General features: G+C 41.0%; 1 protein-coding gene across 1 annotated transcript; it reads right to left on the reverse strand.

Annotated features, from left to right (window-relative positions):
* Nucleotides 1–300: 300 nt before the first annotated feature.
* On the reverse strand, nt 301–20,161 carry LACTB (lactamase beta). The gene is made up of 5 exons (XM_021713378.1): nt 20,073–20,161; nt 16,706–16,896; nt 16,077–16,407; nt 14,392–14,557; nt 301–1,076 (listed from the first exon to the last, which is right to left on the reverse strand). Exons 2-5 carry the CDS (start codon nt 16,841–16,843, stop codon nt 551–553), a joined length of 1,161 nt encoding a protein of 386 aa, XP_021569053.1. The 5' UTR covers nt 16,844–16,896; nt 20,073–20,161; the 3' UTR covers nt 301–550.
* Between the last annotated feature and the right edge of the window lie 143 nt (nt 20,162–20,304).

Below are 20,304 nucleotides of genomic sequence, written 5' to 3' on the forward strand. Positions count from 1 at the left end.
CAAATGACTTCTCTAAAGTTCACAGTTGTAAGATCAAAGGAAACCATCTTGGAAGCATTTCTTCTGGCCCCAGAGACTTCTTCAGATGACTGTCACACCCTGTTAGCAACCTCACTAGAGAATACTGGGTCAGATCCACCCAACTGTATGATTCCTGACTTCCTGAGCTTCAGAAACTGTGAGATGACTACATTTGTTCTTTTAAGCTGCAACAGGTAACTAATATACCATTTCTCATCATTTTGCTTCTGCTGCCATACTAAAAGGTGTTCTCTATATTACACATTCAGAAAGTACATATTTTTATTAGAATACTTTATTTCAAGAGCTAATACTTTTTTCAAAAAGTAAAAACAATATGGTTACTTCCCTGAGTATAAAGAGTTAATGCTACAATAAAAGACAGTTACAAAATTAAGAAGTTAGAGGTACATAATTCTCTGCATTCAATTATACTATTACAAATTGATTCTTACAAATCTCATGTAATTTGGAACGTGAATGTTTCAAAAAAACAAAACAGCTCATTTTGCATCTGTGATGTTAAGTATCAGTCTGATCTGTCTTTATCGAATTCCAGGGCAATCTTTAAAGCAGTGCTATTGAGGCCCACAGATTGCATGTTACATATGATAGAGACAATGACTCCTCTCGGGGGAACCTTGTTATTTATAGCCTCTGCATTCAGTTCTTCAGGAAGGACCAGGAGGACACTACTGGCACCCACTGCTCCACCGGTGTGTGAAGCATAGTGTCGCTGCTTCCTACAAGAGCCATATGTTTGCTTCTTTTCCACCACACCCCATGCCATCGCGTACTTCCCCTCTTTATCCCAAGACATCTCTGTGTTAGGGACTGCAGTCCAAATCATGACCATTGTTTCTGGTTTGAGGTATCCAGGTAAAAGACTTCCATCTGAGTTCTTAAACAGCCCTACCTGGTAACCATACAGCATTGCATTCCCAAATTTCAGAAGGTCACCCACCGTAGACAGGAATCCACCACCAGCCCACTTATATGAGTTATCCACGTAAGGTGTGTTGACCAGACGTCTCTTTTTATTGTAAACATAAAATCTAAAATGAAATAAGAATGGTCATTAAAAGTGTCACAATTGCTGACCTTACACATGATGACAGGAAAATGTGTACGAGACAGACTGTATTTCAAGGCAGTGATCATGCATTCTCACAACTAGAAAACAACCACTAATTCTCAGTATGACTCAGATCCCAATGACACACAGGTAACTAAGGAAGGCAGTCTAATTACCCTTTGAATTAAAGCATACAAAGTGCACTTTTTCTATTAGTAAGGCTTGCCCAGGCTGAGCGTATCAAACTTTTAATACCTGCAAAAATCTAGTGATTAATATTACACATGATGTATCTGCCCTGTGCATATGGAAAGAAACTTATCCTTTGGAAGATCTTCTTAGTCCTTGGGCCTAATGTTGAACCATGTGCCACAAGCAAATTTTGTAACCAAAAGAGTGAACATTATGATGCTTAGAAACAAAGTTAATATTTATAAGAAGACTAGATTTCTTGGATAAAAATATTACATAAGCCAGGCATGGTGGCACGAGCCAGCAATCTCAGCTACTCAGTAGGCTGAGGCAGGAGGATCTCGAGTTCAAATCTAGCCTGAGCAACATAGTAAGACCTCGTCGTCCCTCCCCAATTTATTAAATGGCATATAAACGTCATATATAATGATGTGGCACGATACTTTCTTGATGTAGTGGGAAAGGCTGGAGTTAGCAAAACTCAGTTTGAACCCAACTCTCACCCTTACTGCCTATGCTTATTTGATTAAAACGCATATATAGTTCTTACTATGTGCCAGCCATTACTATGTAAATATAAATTTATTCTTTTCTTTTTTCTTTTGAGTTGGAGTCTCACTGTGTCGCCCAGGCTGGAATGCAGTAGCACGCTCACGGCCACCCCAGTGTCTACCTGCTGGGCTCTGGTGATCCTTCCGCCTCAGCCTTCCAGTAGCCGGAACTACAGGTGCATGCTACCATGCCCGGCTAGTTTTTTGGCTTATTGTAGAGATGAGGTCTCATCCAGTTGCCCGGGCTGGTCTCGAACCCACAGGCTGAGGCAATCCACTCACCTCAGCCTCCCAAAGTGCTGGGATTACAGGCTGAGCCACCGAGCCTGGCCAATTTATTCTTGTAACAATGTTAGGACACAGGTACTACCATAAATCCTTATTTTATCAATGAGGAAACTGAGGCCCAGAGAGTAAAAATAGTTTGTCCTGGGTCACACAGCTTGTAAAGGGCGGAGCTGGGTTCAAATCCTGACAGTCTGGCATCTCTGTTCTATGCTGCCTCTCTAGTCAGCATCCTAGTTTGTAAAGTGGAATAAAAAGACCTGCTTGCAAAGTTAGGACTATATGTATAAGGCACTTTGTATATTTCTGGTAGGTACTTAACAAATACGTGACATGTTATTTATTCAACAATTATTGATGGAGGGGAGGGTGGGGGGGGAGAGAGAGAGAGGGAAAGAAAGTCCTTGACTTCATAAACGTTTCTACTTTAATATGAGGAGACTGTTCCAAAAATATCAGGTAAATGAAATGAAATCACAAAATACAAGAACAAGAAATGAAACGTCACACACGAGAACCCTTCTCTGGGCACTCGTAGCAGAGTGTGCTTAGGTCTCCGGCGGCTGACTGCCTCACCTCTCACGATCTTCATCTTCTCCCTTGGCTGCTCATGGGCATTGCCGGACCTGAATCTTGCCATCACTTTAAACTGTTTTTCCTTTAACATCTCAAACTTGGAAGCATCTTTTGCCTACGAATTCCCATTCTTCCAGTTCTGCACTGAGCCAGGTCCCTGCCCTCACTGTGGCCTTCACCTACTGCTCCTTCCTGTTTTCTCAGTTCCTATTGATCTCACCTGCTTTTTGAGTTCTAGCCTGAACTACACTCACAGTCATTTCAAGCCGAGTGTGGTGGCTTGCACCTGTCATCCCAGCACTTTGGGAAGTGGAAGTGAGAGAACTGCCTGAGCACAGGGACTAGAGACCAGCCTGTGCAATGTCACAAGACCTTGTCTCTATGACACAAAAAAATAAAGAATAAAATCAGCCAGGTGTAGTGGTGCACGCCTGTGATTCCAGCCCGGCAGGTCAAGGCTGCCACTGCCTTGAGTGTGCCACTGCACTTCAGCCTGGGCAACAGAGTGAGACTCCAACTCAAAAAAAAAAAAAAATTAGCCATTTTAGCACTTGGAGCAGGAGTCTCACTAGTACCTTTGGGTTTCTCACTATTCTGACCTCATACCACACTGATCCACCGATCCCAAACAAGTCGAAGTATCCCTTTCTTGGCCCCTTATCTGCCAAGAAAGGCTGCAGAAATCCACATGCCAAAGGTGGCTGACATCACTTCATATTCTCACTTTGAGTCTTGACTGTTGTTATTAAATCTCTTCATTTTTCTTTGGGTTATTCCCCGGCACATTCCTCCTGACGGCTATATCCAGTTTCTTTCCCTCTCCATCCTTTACCTCAATTCGGCCCCAGTGGGCAGATAACCATATCCTTTGTTTTATGGAGACAATTGAGGCCACCCAAAGTGAGCTATAAATTCCCATCTTTATCTCAAAATGTATTTATATCATCATTCTTTCTTTCTTCCTTCTCTTAAACTTAGGAAGTTTTCCTTTTTTAAAAAAATTTGGGGTCTCACTGTTGCCCAGGCTGGAGTGCAGTGGCATGCTTACGGCCACTGAGGCCTTGACCCGCTGGGCTCTGCTGATCCTTCTGCGTCAACCTTCCAAGTGGCTGGAACTACAGGCGTGTATCACCATGCCCAGCTAATTTTTCTTGATTTATTGTAGAGACAAGGTCTTGCCAAATCGCCCAGGCTGGTCTCAAACCCATGGGCTCAGGCAATCCTCTGGCTTCTGCCTCCCAAAGTGCTGGGATTATAGGCGTGTGTCACCCTGCCCGATCCTTTTTTTTTTTTTTAAACAAATTCCACTATCCCCATCTTTGATCACCTTGTTTGGTCTCTAAGACCTTGCTCTACCAGTTATACTTCCAGGTTATTTTTCTCTGCTTGAAGTCTATTCTCCATTCGGAAGCCAGAGACTATGTCCCCGCTTCTCTCATCCATCTGAAACCCTCTGATGGCTCCACTGCCTGGGAGTGAAAGCCAAACTTCTTACCACTGCCTATAGCCACTGTCAGTGGTCCTCAGCACAGGTAGTGCCAACTTCCTAAGGGAAGTTCTGGAGGCATCTTTTCAGTTGTCACAATTATTAGAGGGCTCGTACTGCCATTTGGTGGATAGGGGCCCAAAGATCCTAAATGTCCTGGGAGACAGAGAAAACTCCCCCACAAAGACATATTCTATTATATTCTGCAAGGCCTTCAAGTATTCCATTAGATACACCCATAGAAGTCAGAAATCTGTTTATAACTAGCTGAGCCTAGAACTTCGCTATATTAGACACAAAGTAATTTTTGCACATTTTTACCCTACTATGAATTCTTCTTGAATGTAATCGCCATGAAAATCGAAGGAAGACTGCACTGTATTTTGCTCAAACTTTACCCAGAGATGGGCCCCACAGGCATGAGCACCAATGAACCCAGTCTGTATTTACAACTCACATCTACAAAGCTCTTATGTATTAAGTTGTGTCTGACTTTATGCCTTATAATGTCATGAGAAAACTTGAACAAACTGACATATCTATTAAAATTACATTCTTTAATTTGTTCTTTACACTGCAGATAGATCATTGAATGGAGCCCACAGTGCTTACGACTCATTTCAGAATATTAAAGGAGGCATTATGATACACTGTTGCATTAAGGGTCAGCGGGTCTGTAACATTGAGACTCACCGTCCAACACAATTTAGCCCCTGCTCACCTCTTTGATCTCATCACTTCCAACATCTGCCTTGCTTCTTTCATGCCAGATTTATTTCTGCATTTGCAACAAGGCAAGCCAACTCTCCTCGCCATTCTTGTCTCAGCTCAACTGGCATGGACTAAGACTAATATATTTTGAATAGATCCTCCATGCCCTTCCCCCGTTACTTTATTATTATGATCAGTTTTAATCATGTCTTTTGAATCATAAGTAGTAAGGAACGTTTACTTTAAGAGATGGGGTCTTGCTATGTTCCCCAGGCTGGACTCTAATTCCTGGGGTCAAGTAACCCTCCCACCTCAGCCTCCCTAGTAGCTGAGCCTACAGGTATGCACCACCATGCTGGCCCTGTTACTTTATATCCCATCACTGCTTTATTTTCTTCATATCAATATCTGAAAATCTTACTTAAATTATTTGTTTACATGTTTGTCTCTTACAATGCAAGTTTCATAAGGGCAGGAACCTTATCTACTTTGTTTGCTGACGATTCCCTTAACTAAAACAGCACGTGCTATACAGGGCTCATTAGACATGTTGAATAAATGAAAACAGCATTTGTTGGTCAAATAATTAGCAAAGACACTTGGCACGGCACTGGAGAGACCAGTAACACCACATACCATAGCTGCTCTCCGGGGCTGGTAGTCTTGTCAAACAGTTTTTAACTTTCAAAGCACCATCTACATCATCTGAGGATTTTGTAAAAATGCAGACTCTACTTCAGGAGGCCTGGGGAAGGGCCCCAAATTCTGCTCTCAGATGAAGCCCACACTGCTGGTCCCTGAGCCCTTTGAATAACAGGCTGTGGGATGCTTGGCAAGGGGGGTGTGGGCAGTCCTGAGCACCAGTGACGGTGAGCACTGCAGACGTGGCTCGTGGGAGCCAGGCAGGGGAGCAAGGCCGTTCTATCGGTCTATTGTGCTGAAGCCGACAGCTTGAGAGGTTCTGCATCAAGAAGGGATGCTGCGGGAGCAGCCACAGGGTAGATCACAAAGGACCTCCTCGCCACGCTAAGAATTCTGACTCTACTACCTTAGTTCACAAAGCCGCAAGTTTCCTCCAAGTGAGAAAAAAATGATCCCTGCTACATCCCGCTTCAGCTAGCAAACTTCTCTCCAGTCACTGCTGAGCTGCTTGAAACAGGCCATACCTGCTGTTTCCATGTACTCACCCCCTCCAACCCTTACGACCTGGCCTCTGTTCTCTGTGGCTACAAAACCGCTCTCAGTGAGTGACAGAGGATCTCCCAATTCCCTTTCTGTAGTTCTCACCTGGAGCACTGCTGACCAGCAGTCCCGCAGCCCTGCAGCCCTCAGGCCACTGTTTCTCTTGCTCTCCTCCAGCTCTCAATCCTGCCCTCACCGCCCCTTTCCCATAGCCAGTGGTTCCTGCTACACCAGGTCTTCTAAAGACAACCACAGCCAGGCTCGGTGGCTCAGCCTGTAATCCCGCGCCTTTGGGAGGCTGAGGGGAGTGGATTGCCTGAGCCCGCGGGTTCGAGACCTGCCTGGGCAGGCGAGACCTAATCTCTACAATAAATAAAAAAAAATCAGCCAGACATGGTAGCGCGTGCCTGTAGTTTCAGCTACTTGGAAGGCGGAGGCGGAAGGATCGCAGAGCCCAGCAGGTCTAGGCTGCGGTGGCCGGGAGCGGCCACTGCACTCCAGTGTGGGTGACGGTGAGACTCCAACTCAAAAAAAAAAAAACAAAAAAAGCAAAGACAACCACAAACCTCTGTCTGTACCACGACCCCTGCTGCAGATCTGTGACTGGATTTTCCACTGACATTAGTGATTCTCAAATTGGGTTTGAGGGAAGAGCAGAAATGATGCTCATCAGAATCACTTGTGGGTAGCCTCCTCCCCAAATTATACCCCCCTTAAAAATTCATAACTTGGAGGTCTGTGGGCATATATTGTTTAGAAAATGACTCTTTTTTCGAGATTCTTATATGTCTCCTAGAAGCTCACGTCATAATATTGGGTGAAGTAGGGATGGCAGCTAGGGAAAGTGTGGCCACTGGTGTGTGTCTGAAGATTAAAGAAAGAAAAAAAGTCAGCCATGGCATCGTTAACCTCTGGTGTGCCCACGTGGCTCTTTGAGCTATGGCTGCCATGTTTCCTAGCTTTGGTGCCCTCCCCTACGTTGGGGAAGTGACTCTTTTCTTGTTCTCTCTCTCACTTTCTAAATAAACTATATCTTCTAATTGAAAAAAAAAAAAATCTGCAGAGGATCTCAATATGCTCTTTCGAGAACCAATGACTCAGTATGTAGTTTTCTCATGTCTCAAAATCAACATGTCTAAAACTAAATTAATCTTTTCTAAACCTTCTTGCCCTGTTTCTTCTTTCCATTAAAACCCTCATTATACTCCAACTCAAGAAAATAAAAATAAAAATAAAATTAGCTGGGTGTGGTAGTGCGCGCCTGTAGTTCCAGCTACTTAGAAGGCTGAGGTGGAAGGATCACCGGATCCCAGCAGGTCGAGGCTGCGGTGGCCAGGAGCGGCCACTGCGCTCCAGTCTGGGCGACAGAGTGAGACTCCAACTCGAAAAAAATAAAATAAATAAATAAATAAAAAACCCTCATAAAACCTTTAATGACTCTCTTACTCTCAACTCGTATCCAATAAGATGCCAAAACCTATTTATTCACTCTCTGCTTTATGTCTTACCCTTCTTCCTTCCATTACTACCACCATTCCCATATTTTAGGCCCTCGATACTTTCTGCCTCAATTCAGATTACACTTATAATTCTAGCCAATCAAGTAAAATTAAATCTAAAAGAAGTCACATAATAGAAACACATCTTCTCACTGAGAAATATATTTCTTAAAGTGAACTCCAAGATTGTAAACCAGAACTACCAATATTTTTGGCTAATAATCAGCTTTGTGTAACTTCCTTTTGACAGTAGAGATTTCAAACCACTTATATTAAGATTGAAAACTATAACTCCTCAGTCATTCCTTCCTTAAATATAAAAATATGGAGAATTCTAGATCTTAGAATTCTAAACTTTCAACAGGGAAATTCTAGAATTTAATCTCTTGATTCCTTCTCACAGAGGACAAATGAGTAGTTTTTCATAAAAATAATTTTGTTCAGTTGAATGATAAATGTTACTATTTCAAGTTCCTAGAAAATTTCTGCTTAAAAGAATGGAATATAGACACGAGTTCTTGAATAAGCTACTGGGACATCTTTGAAACTAAATATCTGATGGAACGATGCCAAATGACAAACAGCTTCCTCATACCAGATTCTGCACAAGAATGTTATATAACCATAGAAATCTACAACTACAAACTTTGAAATTCAAAATGCTTTTAAAAATGCTTCTTGCAATCTTCTTTCAGGTCCTCTCTTACTAGGTACCTTTTCTATTTTCGTAATAAATCCTATTTTTAAAAAATGCTTCTTAAATGCCTTTAGAAACGATGTATATCACTTTTTATTATTATGAAAAGTTTAGCTGGGTGCAGTGGCTCAGCGCCTGTAATCCTGGCATTTTGGGAGGCGGAGGTGAGAGGATTGCCTGAATCCATGGGTTTGAGACCAGCCCAAGCAGCATGGCAAGACTTCGTCTCTACAATAAATAAAAAAATTAGCCTAGCACAGTGGCACACACCTGTAGTTCCAGCTACTTGGAAGGCTGAGGTGAAAGGACGGCCTGAACCAAGTAGGTTGAGGCTTTGGTGGCCGTGAGCATGCCACTACACTCCAGCCTGGGAGACAGAGTAAGACTTCAACTCAAAAAAAAAAAAAAAAAAAAGAAAAATTTAAAACCAGCACAAGTAAGAATGCATATTATAAAAATCAATCCCACTCTAACATGTAGCATTAACATTTGGATTGAACTACTATAGACAGTCTGTCAGCTAAAGGCATAAAAGAGAGCTGATAAGGAACAATTATTAATTCTGGAAGACTCTAGAAAATAACTAAGTGGTAAAGGCTGTATCTATACTGTGAAAATACAGCATACAACAAACACTTTAGAAAACACTTTATTTGCTTTTGGTTCCATTCAATTATAAAAGTAGATTTTTGTTTTAAAAAAATTGTGCCAAACACATAGAAAAGATGAAGAAGGTCTAATCACAAGCTAAGGGTTCCTCCATCAATAAAGGGAGTGTCTTTCATTGGCAAGGACATTTAGCCCACTCTTGGGGACGTATGTTTAAAGAGTTGTCCAGTTTACCTGCCTACACAGAGTTTATTTGCATCGCACAATCTAATTATGTGCCTATACAGAACCAATGTCCTTATTCTTCCATTTAAGAAGACCCCAATTTTATTAAGAAAAACAATATATTCTGCTAAAATCAAATTCCCCTACACACCTTACAGTTAAGTGTGGCCTTGTGGCTAAAATTCTGACCAAAGACATTTAAGTAGTATTGTGAGGCAGGCTGCTGGGGAAATATCCCAACCAGGTGAGACACTGGATGACACTATTTTAAGCACACATATATACACACAGAGAAGTGTCAAAGGAGACAAATATTTACTCTTGGAACCATAATAACTCTAGAAAGACTTCTTGGGATACTATGCCCAAGAAGTCAGTAAACTAAATAACAACGCTGGAAACATTTCATTTCCCGAAAAAATAGTACCATAAAACAAATAAATAGAAACATATACATTTGTTAACTTTTACTTTAATTGTTTTTTGTGCATATCTTTGGAAGGGTTCCCTTTACTCCCTAAACTCCCCCACAAAAGCTGATGCCTTTACATTACTTCAAAATACTTATTACAAAAAAAAGAATCAGAGTTGAGTGTTAGTGGCTCAGACAGATATTGTATCAAATAAAATAAAAACAAGCAGACAGAAAATTTTCCCAGGTAATATTTTCTTCTTTGTTTAGTGCCTTAGTTTATTTCAGCAGCCCATTTAGTCTAATTAAAATGAATCAACTACTCCTTTAGAATTATTGGTGCTACTAAAAATCTAAAACTAAAACAAAACCCAGAGGTGATACGAACCCTCAACACTAGAAATGGAAGCCTTTTTTCAAAGAGTGGGAAATAAAATTAACTCACCATTACATGCCATATTTTCATTTCTGTGCAAGTCACAAATGAATCACTCATCAAGAAGACAGCAAGTTATACTGCTGTTAGTCTGTTCATTCACAGAGCCTCCACTTTCAGTTTAGAAGAGGCTTAATGAACAAAATGTCCTTCCCCCCTTATATGTCTAGACATTCATTTAATCTAATTTTCTTTCTTTCTTTCTTTCTTTCTTTCTTTCTTTCTTTGTTATTATTTTTTTGAGTCGGAGTCTTACTCTGTTGCCCAGGCTGGAGTGCAGTGGCACATTCATGGCCACCGTGGCCTTGACTTGCTAGGCTCAGGCAATACTTCTGCCTCGGCCTTCCAAGTAGCTGGAACCACAGGCGTATGCTACATGCTCGACTAATTTTTCTTGATTTATTGTAGAGATGAGGTCTCATCAAGTTGCCCAGGCTGGTCTCAAACCCCTGGGTTCAGACAATCCTCTTGCCTCAGCCTCCCAAAGTGCTGGGATTATAGGCATGAACCACTGTGCTCAGCCAATCTAATTTTCTAATCTAAGAAATTTTCTAATCTAGATATTCATTTTTTAATCGAGACATTCCTTTTCTAATGCCTCACTCTAAATCAAAATAAGGTCATGCATCTATACCATTTTCACTAGGAAATCTTTTTTTGATTCAGTTGACAACCTCTGGTACTGGTCATATTTTCTTATGCTCTCTAGTAGAACATAAAGCTAGACTTACAAATAATGTAACACAGAGTCTGAAGTAGTCAAGAACCACAGGCTATTTAAAAACTTAAAATTCACTGCTTGCTGCTAATATAATTTCTTTTGGGTCCCCAAAAATATTTTTTAGGTCACAGACTGAATTGCAATGCATATTTAATCCCCTTAAATAAGCTGGTAATTTTAAAATGATAATGTAACAAAATATAACAGAAGATTGAACAAAACTAATGTGGGACAGAAACATAAAGCTAAAAAAATGAATTTTTTTTTTTTAGTTGGAGTCTCACTTTGTCACCCAGACTAGAGTGCAGTGGCCGCTTCCGGCCACTGCAGCCTTGACCTTCTGGGTTCCAGCGATCCTTCCGCCTCAGGGTTCCAAGTAGCTGGAACTACAGGAACGCGTTACCATGCCTACCTACTTTTTGATGTATTGTAGAGATGAGGTCTCACCAAGTTGCCCAGGCGGGTCTCAAACCCGCGGGCTCAGGCAATCCACTCACCTCAGCCTTCCAAAGCGCTGGGATTACAGGCTAAGCCACCGAGCCCGGTCAAAAAATTAATTTTTAAAAATACTACCATTTCATTTATTTTTTTAGAAAGTGCCATTACACCCTTTGTAAGCATGTACTAATGGAAATATACAAGGTAAAAGTAACACTCGTTAAATGTGCCACCTTTCTAACAAATCAAATAATAAAATGGGCAAAGAAAACACCATAACTACAAAACTCATATTAGCAATTAAGCCTCAAAATTCTCTCCCAAAGCTCCTTTTCCAAGTTACTAGTAAAAATTATGATGAAATCTTAGTTCGATATATTTCACTGAATGACTTTCAAACTTTTTTTTAAACCTCAACCTACAATAAGGGAATACACTTATCATTTTGACTGAATGCACACACACAACACACGCACACATACCCTTTTGAAACACAAGTTTTATGGAATAACAGTGGCCACTGGCATAAATGGCTGGCTGTCCACAAAATCGATTCTTCCCTTCTTCCTTATAATAAAGTATAGGAGGCACATAGCTGCTCAGCTAGAAACTACATCTCCCAGCCTGCCTTGTTGCTAAGTGTCACCACACAGCTAAGATTTGCCAACAGAAAGTGAACAGAAGTGAGGTATGACACCTGCAACCTGGACCTCAGGCATGGCATGGATGTTCCTTTCACACTCTCGCCGTTTTGAAGGAGCTAAAAAACTGACTAAATCTTTTTCTATTGTGGGAAATGAGTCAAATATAAAATTATATAAAATCTGAGCAGCCGGGCTCAGTGGCTCAGCCTGTCATCCCGCGCCTTTGGGAGGCTGAGGTGAGTGGATCGCCTGAGCCCGCGGGTTCGAGACCTGCCTGGGCAGCGAGACCTCATCTCTACAATAAATCAAAAAATCAGCCGGGCGTGGTAGCGTACGCCTGTAATTCCGGCTACTCGGAAGGCGGAGGCGGAAGGATTGCCGGAGCCCAGCAGGTTGAGGCTGCGGTGGCCGGGAGCAGCCACTGCACTCCAGTCTGGGCGACAGAGTGAGACTCCAACTCAAAAATTAAAAAAAAAAAAAAAAAAAAAAAATATATATATATATACACACAAGCTGGTCATGGTGGCTCACACCCGTGATCTCAGCACTCTGGGAGGCCAAGGCAGAAGGATCACTTGAGCCCAGAAGTTTGAGACCATCCTGGGCAACATAGTGAGACCATATCTCTATAAAAAATAAAATTAAATTCACTGGGCATGGTGGCACGCACCTGTAGTTCCAGTTACTCAGGAGGCTGAGGTGGGAGGATTGCTTAAGCCCAAGAGGTCAAGGATGCAGTGAGCCGTAATAAAGCCACTGTACCCCAGCCTGAGTGACAGAATGAGACACTGACTCAAAAAAAAAAATACACATATAGGCAAGCAACCTAATAACCATTTACCCTTACAAATAGTTTTTAAAAGAATTTTAGATGCTTAATATTTTAAAAGGTAGCATATTAAAGGATGACAATGACAGATTATATAACTCATTGACTGAAATAAGAATCCGTGAGTGCACACTGGTTTGAATAAAGACATAAATAAGGGAGAAGGGAAAGCACTTTCTGATAATAGAATGCCAATTAACAAATATAAAATGAAGGCTGAAATTTAAAAACCACCCTATGCCAACCAGGCTCATTGGCTCAGTCAGTAATCCCAGCACTTTGGAAGGCCGAGGCGAGTGGATTGCCTGAACCCGTGGGTTCAAAACCAGCCCGGGCAACTTGGCAAGACCTCATCTCTACAATAAATTAAAAAATTAGCCGGGCATGGTAGTGCACACCTGTAGTTCTGGCTACTTGGAAGGCTTGGGTGGAAGGATCGTCTGAGCCCAGCAGATCAACGCTGGGGTGGCTGTGAGTGTGCCACTGCACTCTAGCTGGGGTGACAGGGTGAGACTCCAACTCAAAAAAAAAAAAAAAATCACCCTATGCCAACCATCACTGTAATAACTGAGTCATGAGTTGTCAATGGATGCTAAAACTAGTAGAAAGTTTACTGAGAAGCAGGATTTTTTGATCGTCTCAGAGTATGTCCCCCAAATCTACTAGTTAAATACAAAGAGAAAAACTGTAACTTAGTGAAAAACCTTACAGGTATCACCTCAGAAAGTTAAATACCATCACCAATAATGTGATGGACTGAATTCTGTGACTTCTGACAGACATGATGACTACAGGCAATGTGGGATCCACACTGGATCCCAAGCCAGAAACAAATTTTTGTTCTTTTTATTTTTCCTATAAAGAACACTACTAGCCGGGCTCAGTGGCTCAGCCTGTAATCCCGCGCCTTTGGGAGGCTGAGGTGAGTGGACTGCCTGAGCCCGTGGGTTCGAGACCTGCCTGGGCAACTTGGCGACACCTCATCTCTACAATAAATAAAAAATCAGCCGGGCGTGGTAGTGCGCGCCTGTAGTTCTGGCTACTTGGAAGGCTGAGGCGGAAGGATCGCCGCAGCCCAGCAGGTTGAGGCTGCGGGCCCAGGAGCGGCCACTGCACTCCAGTCTGGGCGACAGAGTGAGACTCCAACTCAAAAAAATAAAAAATAAAAAAAGAACACTACTGAAACAACTGGCAAAATTTGAATAAGGTCTATAGATCTGATAAAAGCACTGCGTCAATGTTAATTTCCTGAATGTCCTTGTTTTAGAAAATACACATTTAAGTGTTAATGGGGAAAGGAGTACCATGTCTGAACTTATTTCCAAATGGTCCAGAAAAAAACCAACTAGTAAACAGACAGATAACGTAAAGGTGGTAAAGTGATAACCTTAGGGGAATCTGGGTGGAGGGTATACATGATTTTTTTGTACTTCTCTTGCAACTTTTCTGTAAGTATGAATTATCTCAAAATAAACATTAAAGCAATTTAAAAATAATAACAGGTAAACAAAGCCTTAGCTAAAACATAAGAAAAGGGATAATTAAAGAGAAAATTACAGCTGTCCATGATGGGTACAATTCTGGATTAATTATTCATGTGTTTGAACTATTACTGCTATCTTTCTTCTAAGAATATTGGGGTACTTTACACTTTCTATTTCCCTCAATTTACAGATGAAAAAGTAGACAAGTAGAAAAGCTCCCAAAATGTGGTGAGTTGATTTTGGAATGGAGACAAAGAAATTTGATAGCATGGTGTTAAGATGCGATACAGCTAAACACAGCAGAAGGTATCCATTTACCTTGCTCTATTGTAAATCACTGGCTCGTTTTCTTCCTGCACAGTGGTCAGCATGTCCAAGTCATGGAATATTTTCTGCATATAGTCCAAATATTTATATCCTGAAGCTCTTTCTACTATGGCTGCCAGTAGGGTATAGCCAAAAGTTGAATACAAAAACTGACTACCTTGAGACATCATCACAAGGGGGAAAAAAGAAAATGCCTGGTTATTATTTTAAAATGTGTACAGTATCTTTCAACTGGCACACCTTTAAAACTGGAATATTTTACTTTCACATTTAGAAAAAAACATAGGAGAGATATCAGTGCATTTAGTTAACACTGCAATAACCCTGCTCAATCCATGTACCTAACACAAGAATAACATGATCATCAATACATTTAACATTTCACATCAATTTGCTCCCTTCTCTGATCATAGGATAAGCAAATAAATTCCACCCAAAACAACAACAAAAAAGTGTCTCAAACTGGCAACAAAACAGGAAGGGGAAGAAAATAAAATTTGATTTCTTGAGTCAACGGTCTTGTTTTTACACCTGCTACTCACTGTTTAAAGTGTAAATAGGTGTACAAGCTCTTATATTAATAAAAATCTATGTAGGCACAAGAACCTTGCTTCAGAAACATATTTAAACATAATACATATCCAAAAATATATATTGTTTCAAATATATAGCTATATCATTTTGGATTCAAGAAATGTAAAACTGTATGATCTATACTAAAAAATGGGTGGGAACTTTATTTTTTAAGATAAAACCCATACTTTTAAGATAAAATCCATAACCCTTGTTTTATTTGCTCTTATAGTTAACTCTATATAATGTTTATTCACAGTAGAAACTTTTAAAAACAGAAGAACATACATCTATGGTAAATTTAAAGATATTAAGTGGTTCCAATATGTGCCATATCAAAAAATACAAAAAAAAAGGTAATTATTTTTATAGATCAGCTTTTGAGATATAAAATTGTTGACAAGCACTTATTTCTTCAAGGAATGAAGGCACAAAATAAGTTGAGCAATTTAAAGTCTAACTGAATACTAAAATATTAGCAACACTTTACCAAGTTCACTTTGGTCCAGGTTTTATTTAGACCAAATTTTTTTTTTTTTTTTTTTTGAGTTGGAGTCTCGCTCTGTCGCCCAGACTGGAGTGCAGTGGCCGCTCCCAGTCACCGCAGCCTCGACCTGCTGGGCTCCGGCGATCCTTCAGCCTCAGCCTTCCGAGTAGCCGGAATTACAGGCATGTGCTACCACGCCCGGCTGATTTTTTGATTTATTGTAGAGATGAGGTCTCACTGCCCAGGCGGGTCTCGAACCCACGGGCTCAGGCAATCCACTCACCTTAGCCTCCCAAAGGCGCGGGATTACAGGCTGAGCCACCGAGCCCTGCTTGGACCAAATGTTTTATCCAACATTTCCCCCTAATATTCCATGGATATCTTGATATTGAGAATTCTCTCCATGCCTGGGCAGCCTCCAATGAGGCAAAAACTAAACTCCCCGCCCAGATGTCAGGCTTGGATAGGAACTACAGACAGAAAGGCAAGCACGTGACTGGCCCAGCCCACAGTCAACAGCCTCAATGAATGTGCTCAGGGTTATATCATTTTGGATTTCCTGAAGATCAATACTTCAATAATGATGATTTTGTTAAGAGAAGGAATGAACACTCACCAGGTTTAAAGAACAAAGGATCATTTTTAAATAATCTCAGGGATTCGACTGAGTTTTCAAACTTTTCTTTCAAATACAATTCGCCTTGCTCAAAATCATTCTTTTTCTTGCCAGGTTTTGAGTTCCGGCACTTGACCTCATTACCCTGCTCGGTCTTAGCTTTAGCAAAGTCATCCTTTTCGCTGCTTCTGTCTTTTTCTTGGTCAGGTGCCAGCGTCCCTTTCATCATCAAGGCTTTATAAGCTTTCTCTTCTTTTACCTTTTTCATGTCCTTCTCGTAATGACGAATTCCGCTTAAATGGGAAATCAGTAATCTTGTTGTGACAGAAACCTAATTGTAAAAACATGAATATTCAATTACAATATTAAATTGTACAATAAAAAGTCAGTAGCTTTGGAATAATGTCTCGTTAATATTTTCCATTTTGACCTGATGCTGGAAAAACATCATGTACAAATCCTTAGCCTCAAATTTCAGAAAAATACCTACCCAATTATCATATGGATTAAAACTTGTCCATTAACAATAACTACAACCAAACCAAAGAACCCTATAGGAATTTTAAATATAAACTCCAGCATAAAGCATTGAACATGCCATTAGTCAAACGGACAGTGAGTTTTACTACCTTTTCACCTTCATATTCTTTTTCTGGGAATTCAGGAACATAATGCTGTACTGGAGCATCAAGATCCAGTTTCCCTGCTTCCCACAGTTTGGCAAGAGCAACCATGGTTAGGCTTTTGCTGATGCTGGCAATTCTCATGACTGTCTCTGGTTTACATGGTACACGGTTCTCAACATCAGCATAACCTAAACCTTCGGGGGAAAAAAGCAAAAAGTCACTATTAATAGACGTCATGGTCAAACAAGTCTTCAAAAACGAGAATAGAGCTATCTGAAAACGTCCTATGTATTTATCTAAAGAAAAAGATATACCACTTTTATAAGTTACTTAAAACTGGACATGAAAAGGAGGAGTCCTAGCAACACTGACACTAATAAACCTAACAACTTAATCTTATAACTGCGAATGAAACTGTACCGTAGCCGGGCTCGGTGGCTCAGCCTGTAATCCTGCACCTTTGGGAGGCTGAGGTGAGTGGATTGCCTGAGCCCATGGGTTCGAGACCCGCCTGGGCAGGCAAGACCTCATCTCTACAATAAAATAAAAAAATTAGCCGCGTATGGTAGCGTGCGCCTGTAATTCCGGCTACTCGGAAGGCTGAGGCGGAAGGATCGCCAGAGCCTTAGCAGGTCGAGGCTGCAGTGGCCGAGAGAGGCCATTGCACTCCAGTCTGGGCGACAGAGTGAGACTCTAACTCAAAAAAAAAAAAAAAAGAAACTGTACCGTTTGCAATAGTAATTTTCCATCTAATTTAAATATTAGCTTTTCTTAACTCATCTAAACAATTTATTCTACTTTTTTTTTTTTTTTTTTGAGACAGGCTGGAGAGGAGTGTTTCAATCAAGACTCACTGCAGACTTGACCTCCTGGACTCAGGTAATCCTTTTACCTCAGCTTCCCAAGTAGCTGGGACTACTAGTGCACGCCACTACACACAGTTAATCTTTTTATATTTTTGTAGAGACAAAGTCTCACTATGTTGCCTAGGCTGGTCTCGAACACCTGGACTCAAGCATTCCTCTTGTCTCAGCCTCATAGAGTGCCAGGATTACAGGCCTGAGTCACTGTGCCTGGCCAATTATTTTACATTTTAAATAAATTCATTCTTCAAAGAAAACATCATTATTCTTATTCAGATTATATTTTTATTTTTGAGTGAGTCTCCACTGAATTCCTTAAAATAGCCACCCAAGAAAAATGAATGTGAAACAATGTCCTGTGAACCAAATATAGCTAATCATTCATTTAATTCAGTTGCAAAGCAAAAGAAAAACTATGTACTGCTAATTTAAAGCTCGTTATAGAAAAAATTTTAAATTTGATTTCCATCTTCTCACAGGCTGAAAGTGTGGAAATCTAAGAAATATAAAGAACAGAGACCTGAAAAGGAGTTCAATGACTGATTTTAAACTGTAAATGTGAGCTGGGCTCGGTGGCTCAGCCTGTAATCCCACACCTTTGGGAGGCTGAGGTGAGTGGATTGCCTAAGCCTACGGGTTCGAGACCTGCCTGGGCAGCGAGACCTCATCTCTACAATAAATCATAAATTAGCCGGGCATGGTAGCGCGCGCCTGTAATTCCAGCTACTTGGAAGGCTGAGGCGGTAGGATCGCCGAAGCCCAGCAGGTCAAGGCTGTGGTAGCCGGGAGTGGCCACTGTACTCCAGTCAGGGCGACAGAAAAAAAAAAAAATTTAAAAAACTGTAAATGTGTATTATGCTGAAAAATATTTGCATAAAGCTGACATTTATAAATTTATTACAAGATTTTTCATAAATTAGGTATATTAATCAGGCTACACTTTACTTGGGGGAAAGAATCACTTTTCTTTTTTGTACAGACAGGGTCTTGCTATATTGTCTAGGCTGGCCTCAAACTCCTGGTCTCAAGTAATCTTCCTTCCTCAGTCTCCCAAAGTGCTGGGATTACAGGTGTGAGCCATTGTGCCTGGCCATTTTTCTTTAAATTCAAAGCCCTACTGCTTCCATCAACTTCTCCTAAAAGTGCTACTTTCTTCAAATGACATCTAAAATATCATTTCTTAAATGCAGAATTCCTGAAAACCTGGATGATCAATTGGATCAATTTGTGTGCAATGGAGAAGTTATAAAATAATGTTTTAATAAACGTATCATAAAAAGAATATAAATTCTTCTTCAAAAATTCATGGCCTTATGCTTGAAGAAATAGTTGATACCCCTGCCTAGCAAAAAGAGTAATAAAGGAGACTGCAGAGTCATTAAGGACAAGAAGCAGTGTCTGTCCCCAGAACATAATACAGTGCCTTTTACGGAAGAGGGGACTCAGTCAATTGTTGGCTGAATTAAAAATGAAAAATACAGAAATTCTGATGTTTTATCTACCCATAAAGGTTATCTACATAGATAATGGATTGTTCTCTACAGTAGTCCCCTAATCTGTAGTTTCATGCTCCTCAGTTTTAGTTACCCACAGTCTGAAAATATGAAATTGAAAATGCAGAAATGAACAATTCACAAGTTTTAAATTGCACACCATTCTGAGTATTGTTGTAATTGTTCTATTTCATGATTAGTTACTGTTGTTCATCTCTTACTGTACCTAGCTTATAAATTAAACTTTATCACACGTATGTATGTGCAAGAAAAAACACAGTATATATAGGGTTTGGTACCATTCAGTTTCAGGGATCCACTGGGGGATCTTGGAACACTCTCTGAGGAAAAAGGAGGACTTTCAGACCCACACATCTAGCACTAAGAGAAAAGTGGGGGTAGAAGCAAGTCATCTTTAAGGTTCCAATGTGCTGCCCGTTGAAAGAGGACTGGATTTAAAAAAACATGGTACATATACACAATGGAATATTATGCAGCCATAAAGAAAGATACAATTATGAACTTCGCAGCAACTTGGATGGACTTAGAGTCTGTAATACTGAGTGATCTATCACAGAAACAACTGAGTACCACATGTTCTCACTCATAAGTGGACCCTGAACAATTATCATAACACTGTAAGAAAGGGATTGGCAGTAGTGGGAAACTGTGGTGGGGGGGTTCGGGCGGGATTGGCAGTAGTGGAAACTGCCAGGGGAAGGTGGAGATACACCTCATCAACAAGGTGCCTGCATAATGAACATTTGTATACCTAACCCTGAATTGTACCCCACACCTTAAAATTAAAAAATAAAAAAAAGACTCCAACGTACTTAGTCACATTTTACATCTCGCTCTGATTTAAACAACTCTCTCTTCTCAGCTATGTTTTCTCTATAGTATCCAATGCTTCATGTGAACAGAACAGAATTTCATGGGATTATAACCATTAAGATATCAACATTTTACTCGCTAACTGGCACAAAACACGAAGCCACATTTTTCTGAACCCACCTTCTGACCAGACTTCTTTTCCATCTACAGAAACTCCAACCACGATGCCAGGTGCGCCAACCTCATCCTAAGAGCGAAAGGGAGAAGAATGCACGGGTCAAAGCCAGGCAGTCAGGCCCGGGCCCCGCCTCCCAGGCCCGGGCCCCGCCTCCCAGGCCCGGGCCCCGCCTCCCAGGCCCGGGCCCCGCCTCCCAGGCCCGGGCCCCGCCTCCCAGGCCCGGGCCCCGCCTCC

Source organism: Carlito syrichta, unplaced genomic scaffold (assembly GCF_000164805.1).
Source record: "Carlito syrichta isolate Samal-C Ts95f unplaced genomic scaffold, Tarsius_syrichta-2.0.1 Scaffold304512, whole genome shotgun sequence".
NCBI classification, from domain to species: domain Eukaryota; kingdom Metazoa; phylum Chordata; class Mammalia; order Primates; family Tarsiidae; genus Carlito; species Carlito syrichta.

Bases quoted from the DNA above. Each gene is read 5' to 3' on its own strand.
- LACTB (XM_021713378.1), bottom strand. From the start codon at position 16,843: ATGAGAATTGCCAGCATCAGCAAAAGCCTAACCATGGTTGCTCTTGCC. The intron at 14,558-16,076 runs GTGAGTGTTCAT...TGATGTCTCAAG, and splicing joins TCCTTTGTTCTTTAAACCTG to GTAGTCAGTTTTTGTATTCA. The intron at 1,077-14,391 runs GTAAATGGATAC...ATTTCATTTTAG, and splicing joins GTGATTTACAATAGAGCAAG to ATTTTATGTTTACAATAAAA.